Source organism: Strix uralensis, chromosome 9 (genome assembly GCF_047716275.1).
Source record: "Strix uralensis isolate ZFMK-TIS-50842 chromosome 9, bStrUra1, whole genome shotgun sequence".
Lineage (NCBI taxonomy): Eukaryota > Metazoa > Chordata > Aves > Strigiformes > Strigidae > Strix > Strix uralensis.
Window position 1 is genome coordinate 9,378,536 of NC_133980.1, and position 21,331 is coordinate 9,399,866.

General features: G+C 38.9%; 1 protein-coding gene across 4 annotated transcripts in view; it reads right to left on the reverse strand.

Annotated features, from left to right (window-relative positions):
• The window catches only part of PEX5L (peroxisomal biogenesis factor 5 like), a 116,959-nt gene extending 97,430 nt beyond the window's left edge, over window positions 1–19,529 (reverse strand). For all 4 annotated transcript variants that reach the window (XM_074878573.1, XM_074878571.1, XM_074878572.1 and 1 more), the window contains exon 1: window positions 19,118–19,529. In XM_074878573.1, coding sequence (XP_074734674.1) covers window positions 19,118–19,138 — 21 coding nt within the window. In that variant the 5' untranslated portion in view covers window positions 19,139–19,529. The remainder of the gene's footprint in view (window positions 1–19,117) is intronic.
• Window positions 19,530–21,331: the final 1,802 nt, after the last annotated feature.

Here is a 21,331-nt window from a genome sequence, read left to right on the forward strand (position 1 = left end):
TTGAGAGAAAAAAATTATTGGTCAAAACGTTAGAAATTCAAGGTAAGGAGCTGTTTTAGCTTAAGTAAGGCTGACAGCATCCAGGTAGAGATTCATTGGACTACGTGAGGTCTGCTGAGACTGTTCTAAATAAAACAAGTAGGCTTTGCGTCATAAACAAGTTGATTCAACTACTGAGTCCCTACAGAGGGATTTTTTGTTTGTATTGTCATGAGGGAGTAGTGAAAACATCCCTTCAATCCTAATCCAGCATTAAAAAATATATGGTAGGTGTGTTTTGGATTGAATTAATGATACTGGATAAATTATGTGAAAGAAATTAAATATCATACTGTCCAAAATATATAAGGTTCTATAATTTAATATTTCCTAACTGACTAGTTCAGGTAAATGTTCAAACATTTAGTAATGCATTTTGCAGGCAAGGTCACTCCACTTCTGTTCTACTTGCACACAGTACATTTCCAAATCAGGGCACTTCATTTTGGTATTAGTTGCAGAGAAATGACTACTATACGTTAATAGATGGGGAGAAGGGAATTAATACAAGAAATTAGTGTATTCATGGAGTTAACAGGACAGAAATGAATCCAGTGAATCTAATTGGAAAGCATGGGATAGTTAGTGTTGTAAGTTCTGGTAGTATTGGCTTGGTTAGCATAAATGATAAGCAGTGGGGGTGGGTTGTATTGCATGTAATATTTCTCCTTTCCACTGAACAGGGAAATAAGAGGTTAGTAGTCGAGTCAACACATTTGCTTTTCTGACTGATGTTTATTGTTACTTTGATCTACCAGCTCAATGCAATTTCCCCTTTCAGCTTTCCTATGGTCTTTTCTTGACTTTTAGCATTCTCTTGATGAGAGGATTGGCTCCAGGTATGGTCTGCTTAGTGTCTTTAAATATTGATTCTCCTTCCCAAATCAGGACATATGCTAACCTATTTCTTTTACTGACAAGTTCAAACTCCTTTGTCTTTTGCTTCCATTCTGAGTGTGGGTAAAAATGGTTCTTCCACTTCTTGCAACTGGTTGAACAACCTTGTTTCTTTTCCATGTATAAGGAAGAGAGGAGTTCCTTATCTGTAGCCTTGTCCAGATTATCATTGGAATTGTTTTCAGGCTTAGAGACTGTTACTCCCTATTCTGTTAATTGGACTGTAAAAAACTCTCGTTGCCAGGAACTTTCTCAGAAAATTCTAAAGGTAGACTATATTTTGCTTACTATAACATACAGGAATACACAGTCCTTACATACACATGCAAATAGATTTTAAGTTCACACAACAAAGCAGCCTTCCTGTTTCTTGACCCAGCTGTTTTCTAAAAGTTGATCACAATTTCCTCCCACAACACTCGAGGTGAAATCCTGATTCCTCCAAAAGCAATGGAAACTTTTACACTGTAAAATCATTTTGTGCCATATATAGCAAAAGGCTGCTGCTGCCTTGAGAGTTGTTCCTCTAACTCCTCCAACTGCCCCTTTTGTCCACTATAAGTGAACTGAAATGCTGTGTTGGGAACAAGAAGATAGAGACTTTTAACTGATGCTTTCATGTCCTTATTTACACAGGTCCTGAGTTAGCTGCACCCTCCATGCCTATAAATATAATTTCAAGCCTTCTCATTATAATTCAGCTTACCTAAGAATTCTAAAAATATTATCTGCTTTATTATATTCTTGTAAGGTAGTTTCTAATGTATTCTCTGTGTGTATGAAAGAAATGTAATATATTGCTAATACTCACTAAGAATACTTTGAACAGTCTGGAGAACCACTGCTGGAATATCTTCAGCAAGTGATAGTAGATTTCCCATCACTTTAAGTCTTTAAACTATGTGTTTTTCCAGAGCATACGCTGTTCTCATTCAAACTATGATCTTTAAGTTCAAATAAGCGTGTCAAATAAGTGTGTGAAGTTCATCAGGCTGTGTTATGTTACAGTTCATATGAGATGACAATAAATGGATCCTTCTAGCCTCAAAATCTGTCAATGTATTAGAACACTTTTTTGTAACTTCAAGTGTGGTCCAAATGTCAAAAATGTTTGCTAGTTTTACTATTACTTGTGCACTCAGTGTATGTTTATTTACAATGTATATCTCAATCCTAGCTCATGAATCTTGTCATTGGTACAATGTCATCGTTCAAGTGGGACCTTTTGCCTGGTTTTGTCTGTAGTTACAGAACACTTGTGTATAGATGAAAACTTAAACTTGTTAAAATTTTTGGATGATCAGCTTCATTTTTCACATTACCATGAGGCTGAGGTTCTAGAGTAACTAGTATTTTCCCATTTCCCTTACAGCTGTTGTTAAATAGGATCAGAACTTAATTCAGGCCTCTTCTGTGTTTTGTCCTTTCTCCTTTAGGATCAGCCATGTGGAAATTCATCAAATAAAATATCTTGCTTGCAGCAGTGCAATAACTTTCAATAAAAAGGAAAATATTGAAGTAACTTTACTAAATGACTAGAATTGTTCAGATGAATTACAAATGATATCTAAATGAGATTTTAGAAGAGACTGTCTAGACCTACCAAAAAAGAATGCATTAAGTGAAGCTCTACCATGCTGCTAAGGAGAACAGTAATTCTTTCACTTTTCTACATGTAAAACGATTCACTTAAAGAAATGCCTTTCATGAGGATGAATGGTGTGAAAAGGAGAATATTAAGAAATTATTTTTTTGTAACAAGCAGAAGTTTCAAGTGAGAGAAATATGTGTTTGCTCTAGAGAATAAACCACAAGAAGTAAACAGGAAGTGGTGACTGAGGGCTGGTTTATGGCACCCTTACTCCAAGAAAAATCTTACTCCGTTAGCAGCACCATTAAATCCAGCAGGTTTACTCTTAGTAAAAGCTCATATTACGTTCTTATAAATTGTTACAGTCTGATGCTACAGGAATATAGTTTATAAGACAGAAATGGAATGTTTCCCCATGCCTGCTCATCTGTACATTCACAATGCATCAGAAATACCTTTTTTTTAAAGATCTGTATCTCTTCTTGGATATGAGGTTTTTATACAGAATTCACACAACATCCTGTGTCTCTGATGTTTTGCACGGTTTTGTTTCTATCACTCCCCAACTATTACTGTCTTTGCGTACGATTTCTTTACATAGATTCAAGCACCGACGTGGTCAAAAGGTTAATACGTTGCTGGGAAGGAGGAAAGGGTTCCCAAAAGCATATGAGCCTCCCTAAGGGCTTCATAGCAGCCATGATACCTATATTCCTTTTAGATGGTAATATTTGGCAATAGACTTGCATGCTGAAATTATTAGATATGCAATTTACATTCCCCTAGTTTGCTATCAAAGCCTCCCTGTTCTGAAACAATTTACTGCTCTGCGCTAGAAGATCCAGATTTCACTGCTCAGCCTCTGAGTGTCTGGAAATGACTCTCTTTTCTCAAAGGTGGGAAATCATTCTGATTTCTGTACCTTATAGTCTCTTCTGCGAGCTGGCTCTTTCTGACTGCCTTTTGCAATTAGTCTCTTTACCACAAAATACAAAATCCTCTTAACATTTTTTCCCCAAAACTTACCTTGCAGTATTTTGGTAGCATGATATTATCTTGTACTGGACCTTCTTCCCTGGAGCCTGGCATCACAGTCCAAACGAGGTCATTAATCTAAAAAAGTGTAGTGGTCTCATCCTAGTCTTTGTTACGGAGGTCTGCGAATTCACGTCGCAGAAACAATACCTCGCTCAGTCCAGTTCCAGTGTGCTCTGCAGACTCTGCTTGAGAGAAAGGCTCAGGGCTTCAGTAGCGGTGTTGCTAATGGTCAGGACTGTACAGCTTGAGCAGTGCTGTGTCAGTATCAGGAAGCTTTTACTGTGCCTGGGTTCCTGTCAGTGCTACTAATTCAATCACTTACATATGCAATAAATTCACATGAAAAATTAACAAATACCTAGCCAGCTGCAGTGCCCTCTATTCTTTCCTTTTTTCTAAAAAAAATCCCATGTAGCTGTTTCTTAAAATGATTGGGTTTAATGGGTTTTGGATGTTTTCAGCATGTTCTGTGTTTCAGTGTTCGGTGAAAAAAATTTTTCTTTTTTTGCTGAATACCTTCTCAATATTAATCCATTTCATTATGTTATTTAACTGTTATTTCTAATATCTTGCATCAGGTTCTCTTCTAATTACATCTGTATCATCCCTTGAACTAAAAGGGTCTCTGCAGATGTCAGAGGGGGGTATAGCTCAGCAACTTGCAGTGATCTGTTCCATTCAACGCCAGATCGATCTGATTTTATTCTATTTTCCGTGTCTAAGATCCATGACAGGTAATTTTTGATGTGATCATTAGTAGTAATAGCCCTGAAGGCAGCGCAACATATAGAGGGAATAGGACTCAGGACTCCTTCCTCCTCCTAAACAAGAATCCCTAGGGAATTGAGATCCAAGTATCTTAGCTTTCCGTATTAACTTTTTTGAGAGGTTGGTGATCTTCCCTGGAGAACTGATCTGAGATTCTACAAGCAGTAGCCTACAGTTCATGTAGTTTAATGACAAAGAACTGCGTTCAAAACTGAAAACTACTTAAAGCAAAAGCTATGGTCCTTAACAGCAGGTTTTGTTGTCTTTCTTAGCATAGCTTAAGAAATGAGGATGGCAGTGAATGTATATATCTTCCTCTACCCATGGGGCAGACCTAGATTTATACCAGTCATGAAGTTGCAGTCTCTTTCTGTAGAGACAGAATGTTAAAGCAGCTGGTGACCACAGTGGTATTTAGGACACCTTTGGCACATTCTTTCTCCTGTAGAAGTGCTCTACTAGCTGTCTCATAGCTATGGTCACTGGCTGGCTCACTCACAGCTGCTTTTTGACACTGTAACAAAGTCACATGGCCAAGGATGTGCTCCAGGTAACATAAAGGTGCTAATCTTAAATTCCAGTGTTCACAAAAGTGTTTCATCTGAATTTAGTTATGGAGACTAAATTATCTTAATTGTCTAGAAAATGCCTCTTTCTAAGGCCTTTAATTCTTTCATCAGGTATCAGTCTTTGAGACATTATCTCATGATCATCTTCAAAATTTCAGGTTGATATTGGTGTTAATTACTGTGTTAGGAACCCTTTAATGCTCCAAGTGATGTGCTCTGTTTCTAACAGTACACCCACTTTATGGCCCTTTTCTCAGAATTATTCAAACTGGTTCTACTGCTTTGAATAAACTCTTTCACTTCATACCTTTTCACATCTTGGTATCTTGAAAAGCCAATTTGAAAATGTATCAGTACGGGAGTTGGTTTTTTTGCATCCCACTGCTCAGCATCAGTCTGTTCCTTGTCCTCTTATAATTATCATATTATGTTATGAGCCTTAGAAAACCACCCTGAAACCAAATCATCTTGTTTTAGAAAAATACTAAGTGCACTACATTGTTATTCTTCTGCATTATATGTAAAAAATGGAGAAACCCAAGTAATCTTTCACTGTAAACGACAGGTAACCAAGACTTTCTAAGGGAAGTAAGCAATACTGCCTTGTTCATGAAGACCATATAATTCGCTAGTGTACCCCAGTGCAGCAAACTGGTTTGTGGAAATCAAGACTGGGCTCACAGTGTTATTCCATTTATTGTATTTCTTTTATTACCTTACAGATTTTGAGTATACAACATTAATGAAGTAATGCATTGAATGAATTGCATTACAGTTGATTAGCCAGACATAGACTGGACCACTGTGGTGCAAAAAATTTATTCTAGTTTCATAGAACCAACAGATAAAATCACAGGGGATACCCTACACTATCTGCTAAAACGTGTTCGATCAGCCCCACTCTTAAAACCCTGATCCCTTGCTCAGGTACTGAGCCTGGTTCAGAATGAGATTTTTTCTTCTCTCTTACTTCTGGGGCTGGGGTTTGACCATGCTGTCCTGCCCTCACCTCCGTGGTGTGACTTCTGTGCCCGGTGCTGTGTGCTGTTACTGGGCAGGACACTCCTGACTGGACTTTGCTTCAGAGTTCCTTTGTTACTTTTAGTTCTCCTTATCCACATATGGTTCTCTGTTATTGTAGTACTCATTTGCTTCTCTTCTCTTACATGAATCATTGTTCTATCCCTGTCTTACCAGCCATGTCCCAGAATTGGCCAGGCTTCCATGTTCTGAAGACAGCCCTCTTGTATTTTGGGTTCTGTTATCTGTATGTATCTTCCAACTCTCCTACCAATTCAGTTATGTGAAGGGCACTGAATCCTGTAGCATGCTGTTACACTGTAATTTGTGTGAAATCTGGCAAAAAGCTTGGATTCAAATCTAAAGGTTATTTTTAAGATGACTTTTCATTTTATCAGAATAAAAAATGAGGAATTAGAAACAAAAGTGGTCTCCGTAAGTGCACGAACATGTGCTTCTATCTGTTTTAATACATCTGGATAACACCCTGTGAGGATGGAAGTGTTTTTATTCCCATCTTACTGATGGAGAACAGAGGCCCATAGATAACATGTGCCTTGTCTAAGTTCATGTAGAAAATCTGTGGCAATGGCAAGGCAGGAACTTAACCCCAGATCCCTCTGTAGTACTGCCACAACCATCAGAGGTTACTTCATTATACTTGTGGATCCAGAAAGTTATTGGACAGAACTTGCATTTAAATAAAAATACAGTCACTTTGGGGTTGATCCCAGTGTAAATGATTTGTAACCAGCAGATAAGATCCTGTGCCGTTCCAGTGAAGGACCTAAGACCTGGCACATGTGCACTTGAGAGAATTTAATCTTTGCTGGGGAAACAGACTTCAGTGGCTGTAACTGTCCTACCAGTACCTCTCTCACGTACTGAACTGTCAGGTAGGGAAGGCCCTTTGTTCCCACGCACACCTAGCTGATTATGCTACATCTTTGAACCTCTCTCTTTCTCCCCAGATCTGAGCCAAGTCTTGCCTTTTTCAAATCCAGTCAATAAACAACAGTTTCACAAAAATTGCATAGTAGATTAAGTGCTTTTCTCATCTAACCCATTGGATGAAATGATCTAATAATAATGGAACCCACCTTTCTTATAGACAGAGTAGATCATATTTAAAACCCTTCAAATTGTACATTAGGTATTTTAATCCTTCAACGGTTTCTGCAGAAAGTAACGTACCACATACAAATGGAGTGTAAACAGGTACAAACCCCCAAAGTAGAATTTAGCCTACTTCTATACTAGTTATTTCTCTGTGTTCACAGAATGAAGTTGTCCGTTTTAAGACAAGGAGCAATGCTTCCTACTGTGAAAGATTCTAAACAAAATTCTGATTGCACTGAAATTAATGGTATCTTTGTCATTGATTTTACTAGAACCAGGATTTCAGGTTTTCACCAGATGGGGAGTAGATGAACATAGAGTAGCATCTTTTTACAATTAATCTTGCAGTATGTGAGTACATGGTGCCATGATCCTCTGCCAGTAATAAGTATTACTAAGGTGACACAGGACAGAAATCCGCAATTAATTTCCTATTTTGAAATAATGTTTCTCATATTTAATTTAATTGAGGAGAAACAAATGACAGGTGTAGATGAACTCTTAAGCAGTGATTCTATTGTTTTTCAAGAAGTGTTGGTCATAAAGAATAAAAAAAAGCTCCACAAAAAAATATAGAGGCATAATTGTCTCTGACTAGTAAACTTAAGAGTATTCTGTAAAGTATTAACAGGTCTTTGATAGGTGTGTGTTTAATTGTCAGTTGAAGTGGGAATGATAGTCCAGCCATCAAACATAAACCAGCATGTGTTATATAAATGTCATAGTGAAAAAACTAACAGTGCTAAGCTTCCACTTGTAGATGAGTGTAACTATGTTTCTTTTGCACTCCTTGCTGACCACTGTCCAAAAGATTATGCAGTTGAAGCAACTACTTGTCTGCTGAAATGCTAGGTAGGATTTTAATTTTTAAAACTGATGATCTAGCAAAAAAGACTAGAAATCAAAGAACACCTGTCAGCAGTGATATAGCTAAAGCACCAGGCAGGCATTCAACTCATCATAGTTGAAAAAAAAAAAATGTTGATTGTTTATTGTGTGTTAGCATAAGCCAAGCATTCTATTTCCTTGTGAATAGAGCTGTATAAATGTCAGTAAAAACCTTACTATTGCCACGTTTTCCATGTGCAATTTGCCAGCCAACTGCAGTTGCCGAGTGGGCACACTATGTACATACATTTTAGCCAACTGACGAAATTTGTCTTGATATATGTAGTCTTTCCGGTCTGTGTCTACCATGTCTGATTGGCCACTTCAGCAATGCAATCCTTCTGCTCCCTAATTCTGCAAATGATACTTATACAGGATGGAATTTGAGCAAGTTTGTGTGCAAGAAGGAAAAGCAAATACTCATTTGGAAATTCACATGATGGTACTTTGCTTGGTGCTTAGCAAATACACGGAATATATATACAACAACCTGAATGTACAGTTTTTTCTGTGATGATTAATGAGTCTGAGTTAAATATGTGGAATTTTATTTGAAATTTTATTTCTGATATTTGTCAGTGGCTACTTGAGAAGAATAGAAAAGTAATAAAATTTCACTGCTGAAGCCACTACTCAGTAGTGGCTTCAGCAGTGAACTTTTATTACTTTTTGACATCTATAAAACACTTTGGAAATAAGCATTCATTTTTTTGTGTACCGTCAAGAAAGAGTACTTAATTCATCAAATGACCAACCTATTTCCTTCCTCAGTAAATTTAGCAATATGGTTTTGCATATCTTTGACTAGCCATTATCCAGTGATCTCACCTATTTGGAAACTCTTTGCTGGCATGACTCCTGAATTTCTGAAATACGAGTAGCAGAGTGATGCTCAGTAAACTGCAGTGCAGCAACTGCTAGCAGCCAAGAGCCGCAAGGCTGTAATAATGTTATCAAGTTGTGATGGACTGTTCATGGACATCTGTCTGCCTGGTACATTGAGGGGTGCAAATCATAGCTATCATGATCTGAGATGGGACAGGAACCCAGGCAATCAGACCCTGAAGTAGTTTTATGAGCCTGAATTAACCCAGAAATAATTTTCTGACAGTCTACTGGAAGGGACATAGGACTGACTATAAGACATGGTTTTATGATCCTTTGAAAGATAACAGTCCAAGTGAGTTCAGTAGTTTTTCCTGACTAGGACTGCAAAACAGAGCACTGAGTTCTCTTATTTAAGAGCATATACTCTAAATAAGGACCACTGCATTTATTTTCGGAGCTCAGGAGAGACAAGTGAGCTGGTGGTAGTATGGAGAAAACGCTGTATCCTGGCTCTGCTGAGGTCAGGGAAAATATCCCTGCTGGTTCTGATGGGTTCTAGTTTAGATCCTCATGCACACACACTTCAGTTGTTATTAAAATAAATTTAAGCTTACTGTTACCCAATGTTAACACAGCTGGTGATTCCAAACCCTCAGTGCCTGCTTGTGGGAACACAAGATGGGGAAAAGCTTCAAGTGTTTCTAGCATGAACCATTGAGTTTAGCTGTATGGGGAAAATACTTTTCCTCTGATTATTAAGGTTTTGTATGTAGCAAAACTATCAGTTCAGCTGAGTGGGAGACTCGATAAGGAAGCTGGCAGAGAGGGTATCCAAACTGTAGAGCTCAGCTCCAAGAGTAGCCAAAATGATGCTCTGGACTAGGCAATGGGAGGAGAAGTAAGACTAATTTGTCACTGCCTGTATGGTGCTCTTGGTAGGAGGTTATTGAAGCTGTGAAGACAATCAAGCCCTCCCCAGCCACAGGAAGACTTCTTAAAGTTGAGAGTTTTTGTCTTACTGAACGAGAGTCAGGGTTTGTTTCTGCAAAGTCAGAGAAATTTCAGAAGACAAGGAGGGTGTTGTTGCTGGGTTACTGAGGTTCAGTCTTCTGCTCTCACAGGCAGCATGTCATACAAAATCTTTCATAATTTGACTGCATTTCTTCTTTAAAGTAATTAGGTTTTTTGCCTCCACTATTCCACTTGGAAGACTATTGGAAATCTTGATTGCTCTAATGATCAGAAATGTTTTTCTAATTTCCAACCTAAATTTTTTCACAGCCGGTTAATATCCATTTGTTCCCATGCCAGTTTTGTCCTTAGCTAATTTAGGTTTTTCCCTATCTTCTGTTTATCTCCTTGAGGCACTTACATGCTATGATTATACTTCTGCTGAGCCGTCATTTTGCTCAATAAAATAAGCCAAAAATCTTTTGGTCTCTTCTCATAAGACAGACTTCCTCTTCTCCTTGATCATCCTTCTTTGGACTTGTGTCCATGCCTCTCTTCTTGACCAGATCTGTACAAGATTCTCAATTGAAAATCTGTTAGTGGCACTGTAAACTGGCATTGATATTTTCCTGGCTGTTCTGGAAAAAATTCTAAAACTAGAACTGCATCTGTCTTTTTTTATGGATATATCATATTGATGGCTTGTAGTCATCTTATATGTGCAAGTCTTTCTTAATCACTTCTAAATGATAGCTTACAGCTTAGGGTAGACGTTTTTTGTTATTCATGTTCAACAGCATATTGTGCTGTTAAATTTAATCGTGTTTGTATTGTTGAAGTTCACACAGTTCCCTCTGTATAGTGACCTGAAACTCATCAGTACTGATGATGTTTCCCAATACCGATGATGTTTCCCAGCAATGAGTAATCCACAAATGTTGTCAACATCTTGTTTCTAGTATGTTTATGGATGAAACATCAGACATCAGTTCCAACAGTCATCCACTGAGACCTTCCCTATTAAACTTTCCTCAATTTGACAGTCCTTCCCTTAATGCTTTGTTTTCCATTTCCCCATGAATGAGTTTCTTGCCCTCCTTACAGATTTTCTACTATTCCTTACTTTCTCCAGCTTCACTAATAATTTATTTTGTGGCACCATAACAAATGCTTACCGAAGATCACATAGATCAAGTCACTTACATCTCTCTTGCCTAAAACCCCAGTTATGATAACAGAAAATGCTGTCAAGTTAGCCTGATATTATCTTCTCTTGATAAATGCAATTAGCATTTTTTCCATTTTTCTGTGTATATTTATTTGTTTAATTTTCCATAAAGTCTGTCCCCTAAAACCTTGCAGATTATGGATAGCCATGTGGGTATCTGGGGTGTTGTCTTACCATTTTTCCCACCTTATCTTGACATATTTTCTACTGTCCTGTTATATAACACCATGTCCGGATTCATAACTAAACAAATATGTGCTACCAAGTCTTCAATTTCATATACCAATTCCGTCAGCAGTTTGGGATAGAGATTATATTGTGTACCTCTGCATGAGCTTTTGCTTCACACATTTGTAATAATTGCAGGATTCACACCCTCATAATCATTTTGGGTTTGCACCGTAAATTAGGTTATCCGTAATATGAATGCCGCTTTGAGTATGTTTTGCTCCCCCCCCCCCCCCCCCACCTTCTTAAACGTGTAACAGAAAAACTTTCAGCAGCTGTTTTAATATACTTTCAAGATCTAAATAAGCTTTACTTTAGGCAACTTGTACTTTCTCCTTCTGCCTTTGAGGAGCACTTCACCTGCATTCCTTGTGTGTTCTTGGTTTAATCTTAACATTTTAGCAATTGAAAATATTAGTTCCGAAGCTTCTTACAAAATTTTCCCCCACTTTCTTGGGATCCAGGTTTCTAATGAGACCAAGACCTTTGGTTTTCTGTCGTTGCTGAACAGCACATGGTCTTTTATTGTGAGTGCTCCGGGGATAAATGTTCTTTCACTGTTTCCATGTAGTGTCCAGCTGTTTTTTAAATTCAGATTCCTTTGTTTTGTTGCACAGGTTCAGGCAAGCCTATGCATCCTTTCCAGTTTTATATATATTGCCACATTGTGTATACTACCTGGATTAAGTACAGTGGTAATACTAACAATATTTTCTATTTTTCAGAACAGTGATAGCACTTCCTTCCTAGTTTCTGGTCTTTTGCCTTATTTTTCTCTGTTGTGCATCATCATTTTCCTCCTTTCTTTTATCTATCATTCTTCCTTGCATTCCTTTTTCAAAGCCTTCTTAAAACTGTCCTGGTTCTTGGAAGGACTGTTAGATGGCAAATAGCGAAAGATGAAAGATCTCGCCTACATCTGAAGCCTGTAACTGGAAAATTATCTTCCTTGTTAAACTTCAGTGAATGGCAGTAGAAATAACTTGTCACTTTGAGACACATGTCAAGCTACACTTGTTATTATTTCATTAATCACTTCTATGACATTTCTGTCATTACTTCCATGACAATAGTGTCCAAGGCCTTAGTGAAGCTAAGGCCATCCTTCTACTTTACATAAATAATATTAATCTGCTCTTCTGTGTAAAATACCAGGTACTGACTTCTTTTCAGATCTTCCTATTAGGGGATACTCCCTTGGATTTTAAAAAGCTCTGACAGATTACTGTTGCATTAAAATTTGATGTTTCCTCTCAGTTTTACATAATACTCAAAAAGCTTCTATTTATTACAGTCTTTGCTTATTCCTACATTAGTATTAGCAAACTTGACCTTAGTAAATTCTATGAAGATGAACTCTAATGTTCAGTGTTCCTTATTGAGAAACAGATCTCTATATTCCAGGGTAGGCTTAAATAGGCAAGTATTATCTCTCAATTGACTTTTACTGAACAGTAAGAGTTCCTGAACCTTCTTCTTGACACACGTACCAGTTAGAAAATGTTGAATTAGAAAATTCAATTTATAACAGCTCTTCTGCCCCTACTCAGGACATGCTGTATTCTCTACATTGCAACTTTGGAACCTGACTGGTGACATTAGGAAAACAGGGGATTAACATGAAAAAGGCTTGGAAGCCAATTATTTGGCTCTTATTTACATCAGCATAATTTCCACTTACATTCATTCATGTAAAGATAGATACAGCTAGATCTAATGCTGGTAAGGCAAATTTTGGTTTGTTTCTTCAGCTTTTGAAAACTAGTCTATAAGCCAAATGATTGATCTAAGGAAACAAAAATACAAAGAAAAATTTGACTGGTCCTAAAATAAATGCATGCCAAAATCATTCTGAAGTTGTCAAATGTCAGTGGATAAGAGTATTTGAATTCCTTTTATGTATCTCATAAAAGAAAACAAAGTCTTAATGTAATCAAGAAAGATTGTCTAATTCATTGCACAGTACTTATCGCATACGCTTTCGTTATTACACTGACAGATTCTAAACGCATAGCTGTTATTTTGTGTGCTAATTGAAAAATGCTGTCCAAAGATGTTTGTATTCATGTAATTTGTATTATATTCAACATCCATATTAGGACAAGAGGTGTTTTAAGGAACTGATATGAAATTAACAGCGGCAAGTTACCAGCCCATAGTAGACTGCTCTAAGACAGGTGAACAGGAAGCAGTAGAGTGTTCCCATATTTTACAGAGAAAGTCAGAAAGAGTGTAGTGTGGTTATTTTTCTCCAGGGATCGCCAAAATAGATAAGCATGTGAGAAAACAGAGTTCATGGACACTGGTCTACCCTATAAACATGTTGTAGTGACTGTAGGCAAAAAGCCAGGTTGCTCTTTTAAAGCCAGCTACTTTCCTTTTCTTGGTGGTCCCCTATTGTCTCCTAATCTAGACTTAGTTTGTGAGCAGTGAGCTCTGCTGGCAGAAAAGTCCTCAGCCATCAATTCATGGCAGTGAACTGCACTGTGGAACATTTTTGCCTTGTGACCAAGTGCTGCTGAGAGGTGACCCAGACCCCATTGCACGTAGCTTGCAGTCATGACATGAGTGAGCTTGGCTGCATAAATGAAACTGCAGTGACAATAGTGGTAGATTTTTAAAAAATACAGCCTGATTTCTTGAGTAAACAGTGCCTCTTTTGTGAAAGCTATATACTGGATTTAGACTAACGTATTTATATAAATAAATGACAGTGCTAGGGACTGTTGTTTTTCTATGTTTTGAATGAATTTAATTCCAGAATAGAGGGATGGATCCTTATTTAGTTAGTAAGAGTTCCTCTTAATTTGCATCCAGCAAAAATACACTGTGTGCCAAGAGTCTCTGAGTCTTTGCAAGATTTTCTGCTAGGTTCTTGTAAAACTGCCTAACAGCTTCAAGGAATGCTCCTCTATACTGGCATTGCAAATACTCTCAGTTTGTACAGTTTCAGTATGTGTTTCATCCAAAAGCAGTATATCACCTACTTTCTTTGAATGAACTTCTTTCAGCGAAAGTGAGCTCATTATTTTTAGCTTGTTTCATTTATAAGCAGTTCAAAACTTGAAAAGCTGCTAGTAAATAACTCAAATATCAAGATGAAATGGAAAACATACTATCATAAGCACTGCCCTAGTATTGTGAGTCCTTTTAGAAAAGGCTTGTAATAATGAAAAATTATCAGTTTATCATAATAGAATTTCAGCTAGGAATTATGATTCATCAACATCGCTAGAGATCAGTTAGCATTCCAGCTATCTGCCCAGGTTTTTAGAATTTTGTAGGTTAAGGTTATTAAGTTTATGTTGATCTTAACAGCTGAACAAAGATTCAGTTTAGCACTGAATTCAATTTTATGTTGTGCATATTCTTAGTGGGATGTTTTATTCACGTACAAAATGCACAGCTGAGAGATTAGGGGGTTTTTATTCATAATTGATCAATAGCTTAGGTTTTATTTATTTTACGTGGCAGTGCAACCAACACTGTTACAGTATTTTGAATAGGTTACCAAATAAGCAAAGATGGGACTTGCATCTGCAGCTAATCTTGACACGGTTCTGCTTCACTTCCCCTAGTGAGTGTCTTAAGTGTTGGGAAATCAGTACAAAAATGTTTTTTGTAACTTCTAAAACATTTAGTAAAACTTTTCAGGCCCAGTAAAACATGTGAAGCCCTCGAGGTTTCATCTCGCAAGAATTTGCATGTGTACATACCTATTTTTCTGTAGACCCACTACAATCATATAGGTATGTGTTTGATGATTGAAATGTTACTGAAATATGAATGATTAATATGGATCATTTCATGTAAATATGAAATGCCAATGGTGGAATGTTAAATATATTTAATAATACAGAACACTACACAACAATTATGGGCATGAATTTGATTGCCTATGCAATTAAAAGGTTGGGAGACTATCTATCTGATCTGAAACTTGGCCAAGGCTTCATGACTAACAAGCCTGTTCTTGCACAAAAGTGCCAGAGGAACTGTGATAGCCATGAGTGGTCAAGATTTCTGCTTTGTCTAAATTAAGCCATCTCAAAACATAACAATGCCATACATAAAATCCCATGCCAACATTTGGCAAAGCACTTCTTCTGTTCAAGCATTTGTACTGGAGAAAGCTGACTATATACAGCATCAAGGCAAACAGTTTTGAAAGCATTTATTTTTAATTTCCTGGGAAGCCAAATGTTGCTGAAAATCCCATTCTATTATTATAATTTATCCTCCATCCATTTATAGAACTCTCGTAAAAGTCAATGGAGGGACTGGTACCAGGTATATAATATACTGCAAAAACTTTAAAACATCTTATTGTTGGTTGTTAAAATGATAGACATTTTAGAACAGTGACTGTGGGATGAACTCAGTTTATGTTCTGCTTCCATCTGGTCTGCTACTGTTTCCTTGAAGATGGAAAACAGCACACATTTGATTGCACACATTGTCCTAAGAGAGAAATACTCTCTCTTTCACCTGTACTGTTTAGCATTTAGACTCAGCTCTTTTTCCATATCTGCGTAATCTCAGGGTGTGCTCCTGTAACCATCAGGTTTTATCCTGTTGGAGCCTAAATTTACTGACTTCTTAAATAACTCACGTTGTATGTTTGTAAGCAAATAGTCTGTGCATCACACCTGAAGTTCTCTTTCTCATGCAAAAGCCTTACCTTAAAGGCTCAGGCTTCAGGAGGTAGCTACGTGCCTTAGAACCTATGCCAGTCCCTGTTATGTTTTCGACAATTACTGTGTAAATGGAACAGGTTGGTAGAAACAGCTAAATCAAATGCTTAGGCTTATTATGACAGCAAAGTAGCTTTGAAAGAGCTCCCGTGGTACTGCATCCTGTTTCTGTTAGTGGTGCTGGCTCTGTGGAAGGCCGCTTTGCTTTTTTCCTAGTATTTTACGTGAAAGTGTGCAGTGCACAGGTAATGCAAAAGCTAGCCCTAGAGAAAGGTACCTGGAAATGTAAAGTGGTTTGAACCAGTAATTTACCTTCTTTTTAGATTTTTTTTTTTTTTCCCCCGTCTTTGGAATTTTAGTTTAGGACCTCTCTAGTATTTCTGTGTTGTGAGGATTTATTTATAAATCAGTAAGAGGGAAATCTAAACCTAGGTCTTCAGAATAAACTAAGTGATTTTCTGGGATTCAGAAAAAAACTCCAAAACTAATCTGTGCTATAAACTAAAAATTAAGAAGAGATACCCATATTATGGACTGATGTAGTAAAGTATTTTAAGTGCTTGTTGGACTTCAGCAGTGCTTAAATGCAAAGCAGATTTCACCTACACTTGCAGAATTTATTGAGCTTAGTCAGAAATTCCCCACTGAAGCTGATAATGCTCGATGCCTATTCAAGATGGGTAAATTCTCAATCTCTGCAATTATGCTTACTGCATTGTTACAGTCATTAATGTTCTCACCTTTCAGAAGTCTTCCAAGAATTAGCTGAGTTACAGCAGGTTATTAGTAAAACATTGGCTCTGTAAACATCTTTTAAAGTAACTGGACTAAGGAATTATTTCTGCAGATTTTAATTTTACATCTGAGAACAAAACATTAGGAAAAAGGGAAATGATGACTGGCATATTACCATAACTTCAGAGGAGCTTTTGCCATATTAGAGTGTAGGATCAGACATTACATATTAGCACATCATTTTGCATTTGGATGTATAAGTTAAATGCTTATGTACCCAGGTAGGGTCCAGCAAAACATTCCAATTTCACTTTAAGAAGTGATAGTTCTGTGAGTGCTCAGTGTCTTTAAAAACAAGATTGGTTTTGTTTAGAAGTCCAGGTACTAATTTAGGTGCCTGACTTAATTCACTCAAGTTTGGATGGCTTTATGGTTCACCTTATTTTAGATTGGCAGGTAATTGCAAATAGTTTTCCCTAAGTTAGTAGAAGTCTTACCAGAAGTCTTGGAGATAGTAAGAAAGGACCCATCATGCTTAGACTGTGCCAATGTTTTTGTTAGCATGTGGTTTGATACTATATTTGTATGGTAACTTTGATAGTTTGTGTTCCAACGTGCTTTAATAAACATTACAGTTAGATCATTTCATTGCAAAGAAACTAGCTCTTTATTGTCTTTGTCTGACTCACTTAAAGGCTCTAATTAAGGCTATAGTAAATGTAAAAATCTCTCCTAATGCTTTTTTAGGTGTTATCTGAAGAACACTAATGCTTCCTGTTAGGACAGAAATATGTTTAAAAGTTTGGTTGATGGACTCAGGTGGGTTTTTATTTTTAACAATGACAAGTGTATTGAATATTAATAGTATTTTTAATTCAGCAAACTTTTAAGATAATTTGGTTAGAATTTCACTACATTTGAGCTAGAAAAATAAAAATATTTTGAAAGAAAAATATTTAAAGGACATCAGTCACAACATATTTATATGTTTTAACCTGATTTTTCTATTGCAAATTTGATTTCAATCTTCTAATGACTCAGAAAATTTACAGTGTTGCCAGACACCTCAATATTCCATTACATTTTCTTATAAATAGTGTTGTACATTTGTTGAAACCTTTCAATATATTACTCATCGCAAAGAACTTCTAGTTTGTTAAGGATATAAATACTTATTTGCCAAGGTCCGATTCAGTATCATTAGTTACAGGATTGTTTTTGTGCTACCATAAAACAACACATACTTTAACCTTATTATCAGAAATAAATAGTAAGATATATACTCCTTCCATTGATTACATTTCTTATTAAAACCTGTTTGCTCTCCTATCACGAGCAATATTATGACACGTTATTTATCGTTGTTGAGATCAGGTAACACAAACATGAAAGAGTAACTGCTATCATTCAGTTCTGGAAAGCAGAGAGTGCTGAATCAGAGTCCTCACTTAACTCACATATATTGTACACAACCCTGTGTTTGACATTGGCTTAAGTTTAATGTCCCTGATGACCATTCAGCAGATATTTAAATGCTGTGCAGAATCACACCAAACAGAAGTGGTCAGCTTACACTTACTAAAACTGCAGTTTCTCTGTAAACAGCCTTCATACTAACGACACTACGTGCAAGGCTGGTGCCACTGTACGTGATTGATCATTCCTGACAATGAACACAAAGACAGATTGGGTCCAAAAGCAAAGAAATTAATTTGGGGGATCAGTGCAAACCTCTACTCCACTTTGGCATTTCCTTCTCCTTCAAAACAGACTTAGCTTTCCAATGAAGAGCCATGTGAAGGAGAGCGGGAGTCAAGGTTAAAGTCATCACGTCCAAGGCACTAGTATGTTTTTATTGGGGAGAGGCATTTTCTGCTACGCCGGATCAATAGGATCATGAGACAAGATCTCTGCCTAAAACGTTGAAGTCACTTAGACATGTGTTTGAATTCATTCTACAAAGTCATTCTGGGGCTTAGCAAAATCAATCCTCATCCCATGTTGGGAGGGAAGAATAGAAATCCATCACCTTTAAACACAACACACTGTGCGAATCGATGGCTTTAGTGTGGCATGAAATCTTTGCAGATTTTGCAAAGCAAGTGCTCTGTCTTTTCCCTTATTGTTTGCCCTTCACTTGACATACAGGAAGAGATGCATCAAGCGGATGGCAGGAGACATGTGTCACTTAAAGCATGCCCTAACAATGTTTGCCCTGGAATGCTCTCTTGAATCTGTTTGAACAAGCAGGCATAATAAATGAAAAAATATACACGAAACTTCACCTAGTTCGGAAGTTGACAGCGCCCCTTTTCCGTCCTCCCCCTTGAGCAGCGCCAGCCCCGGGCACGCTCTTCCCCTCGGCCCCGAGTTGGAGTGCCACGCTCATATTGCACCAGTTCACTTGTTGCACGGTGCCAAGGTGGCATCTCCCCTCCGCGCAACCCACAGAAACTTCACAGAATCGCATTCCGGCAGAGCCCGTCCGAGGGTGCTGCTCTCCAGCCTGCTCCCAGCCTCTTACCTGCATGTGTCCCTGGTACATTCTGCTCGGTCTGGTTCGGTGCCCCTCAGGCCGACAGGCTGGGTGTACGCTGGGGGGGGGCACGTCTCCTGTGCACTCGACTACAAGAAAGGGGGGGGGAAGAAAAAAAAAAAAAAGCCTATCCCTGAAAGAGCTATTTTTTTTTTTTGCAAAAGATTCAGTTTGTCCTGGCAGCTCCTTTACTGCTTTCCGTAACCCGGTGATGCGGGCTGCTCTCTTCCCTCCTCTCCTTCCCTCTCTGCCTCTCTTCCCCTCTCTCTCCCTTTTTAATGCGGCGCTGCAAACTGCCAAGGAGCTGTTCCTCGCGGGGTGCCGGGGGGAGGCGGGCCGGACCCGGGCGGCGGCGGCTGCGGGGCCGCCGGGCGGGGAGCGCCGCGGGGCGGAGCGGGGCCGCCCGCTCCCGGGCCTCGCCCGCCGCGCCTCGTCCCGCTGCCAGCCGGCCCGGCCTGCCCGCCCCGCCGCCCTGGCCCCGGCGGCCCTCCCCCGCCTCCCGGAGGCAGCCCCGGCCTCCCTCCCTCCCTCCTTCTCTCCTCCCTCTCTCCCTCCCTCCTTCCTTCTCTCCTCCCTCCCTCCCTCCCTCCGCAGAGGGAGCGCACGGCATCCGGGGAACGCGCGGAGCCCCGCGGAGCGCCGCGGCCACCGGGCGGAGCCCCGCCAGTGTCCCGGGGGAAACGGCGCTCCCCCGGCCCCACCACCCCGCCAGGAGCTGGCGGCTTCCACTGCAGAAATTTAAAAAAAAAAAGGAAAAAAAATAGTAAGCATAACGACAAAAAAAAATCGGGAGTGTCCCGGAGCCAGAACACGGTAAAACCTGGATGTGGCACACGGAGCCTCCCGGATGGCCGCGAGTTTTGCCGCCTCGCGTGGAGGGAGAGAGGAGGCGCGCAGGGAGAGGGACCCGAGTGCGGGCGCATCCCAGGGAACGGCTGGCTCCAAACGCGGGCTCGGCTGCGCCCCGCTCACGGCCCTTCCCCACCGCCGCTGCAGCGCGGAGAGGGCTGCCCCTGCTGCCTGCAGCGCTGAGAAAGTTTGGCGTTGCAGAACGAGAGGGCTGTACGGGCTGCGGTCGTAATTGAACGGAATTTTAGTAATAAGCTTGGGCCAGGCCCGACCTTATGCTCTGCAAACGAAGAGCAAACGTGATCTGTCCTTATTCACAGAAAACATCAGGAGACTCTTGGTAGCATTGCTTGGTAGTGTTTTCAAACACCAAAGATACTGTAACATAGAAAAAAATCTGGCAGTAGCCTGTATGTGCAAAATTCTGACCTTGTAAACTGGCATAACAGGCCTGCTACATCCTGCAAGCAACACCTGCATCGTCTAGGATCCAGCTTTTCTCTCCTCTCCTCCACCTCAAACCTTAAATTTCTAATCTGCTAAAAAGAGCAGCTGCTTCAATTTCATTGCAAATATCTGCCTCACCCAGTGTATCTATATTCAGTAGCACAGAAAACATCCAGTGCCTGGAATTTGCTAGATCGCATAATTTCTTGGCTCTGTGCTCTCAAGTCTTACTATTAAACGACACAAAACTTTATGATGCTTTTGAAGGACCAGAGCAATCCAACCTTAAGCGTGTTCCTGTACTAGAGCAATGCAAAACAGATTTCATATTCGTGAAACCAGCACATTTGTATCATCACAGCTCTCATTTCAGCTGACTAAATATGCTTTTCAAAGTGTTCCTATTCACCTAAAAAAATGGGGGTTTGCAGAACATGAGTTCATAAAGTTGTCAGTGATGGCACAAGCAAAATCTAGTCAATTATTTTTTTTTTTTTGCTTAAGCTTGAGAGTTTTATCTCTTAGATAGCAAAAGTGACAGTTCTCTTACATCCAATATGTATCCAGCTCACTGAGATTTTCAGAACAGCCTTGGAGTTTAGCCATGTATTGGTGATAAAAGGAAACAAGAAATTAATATTTTTTTGTCTAAATCCCTTAAGCTGCTTTGAAAACGTCAATTAAGAGCTGATGAGCTTAAAATACTTCTTTGGGATTGTCCATACGTGTTAGACATGTCTTACTGTAAAACTTCACTGTAATAAAAAGGTGACACCACTTACATAGACAAAAATATCAGATTTGAATTATTGTGGTTTAACTTAAAATATAGAATACAGAGTACAGAGTTTTCAGATATAAATATCTGTCTGCCTTTGTGATCAATGTAGAAGAAAGTTTAGGTCT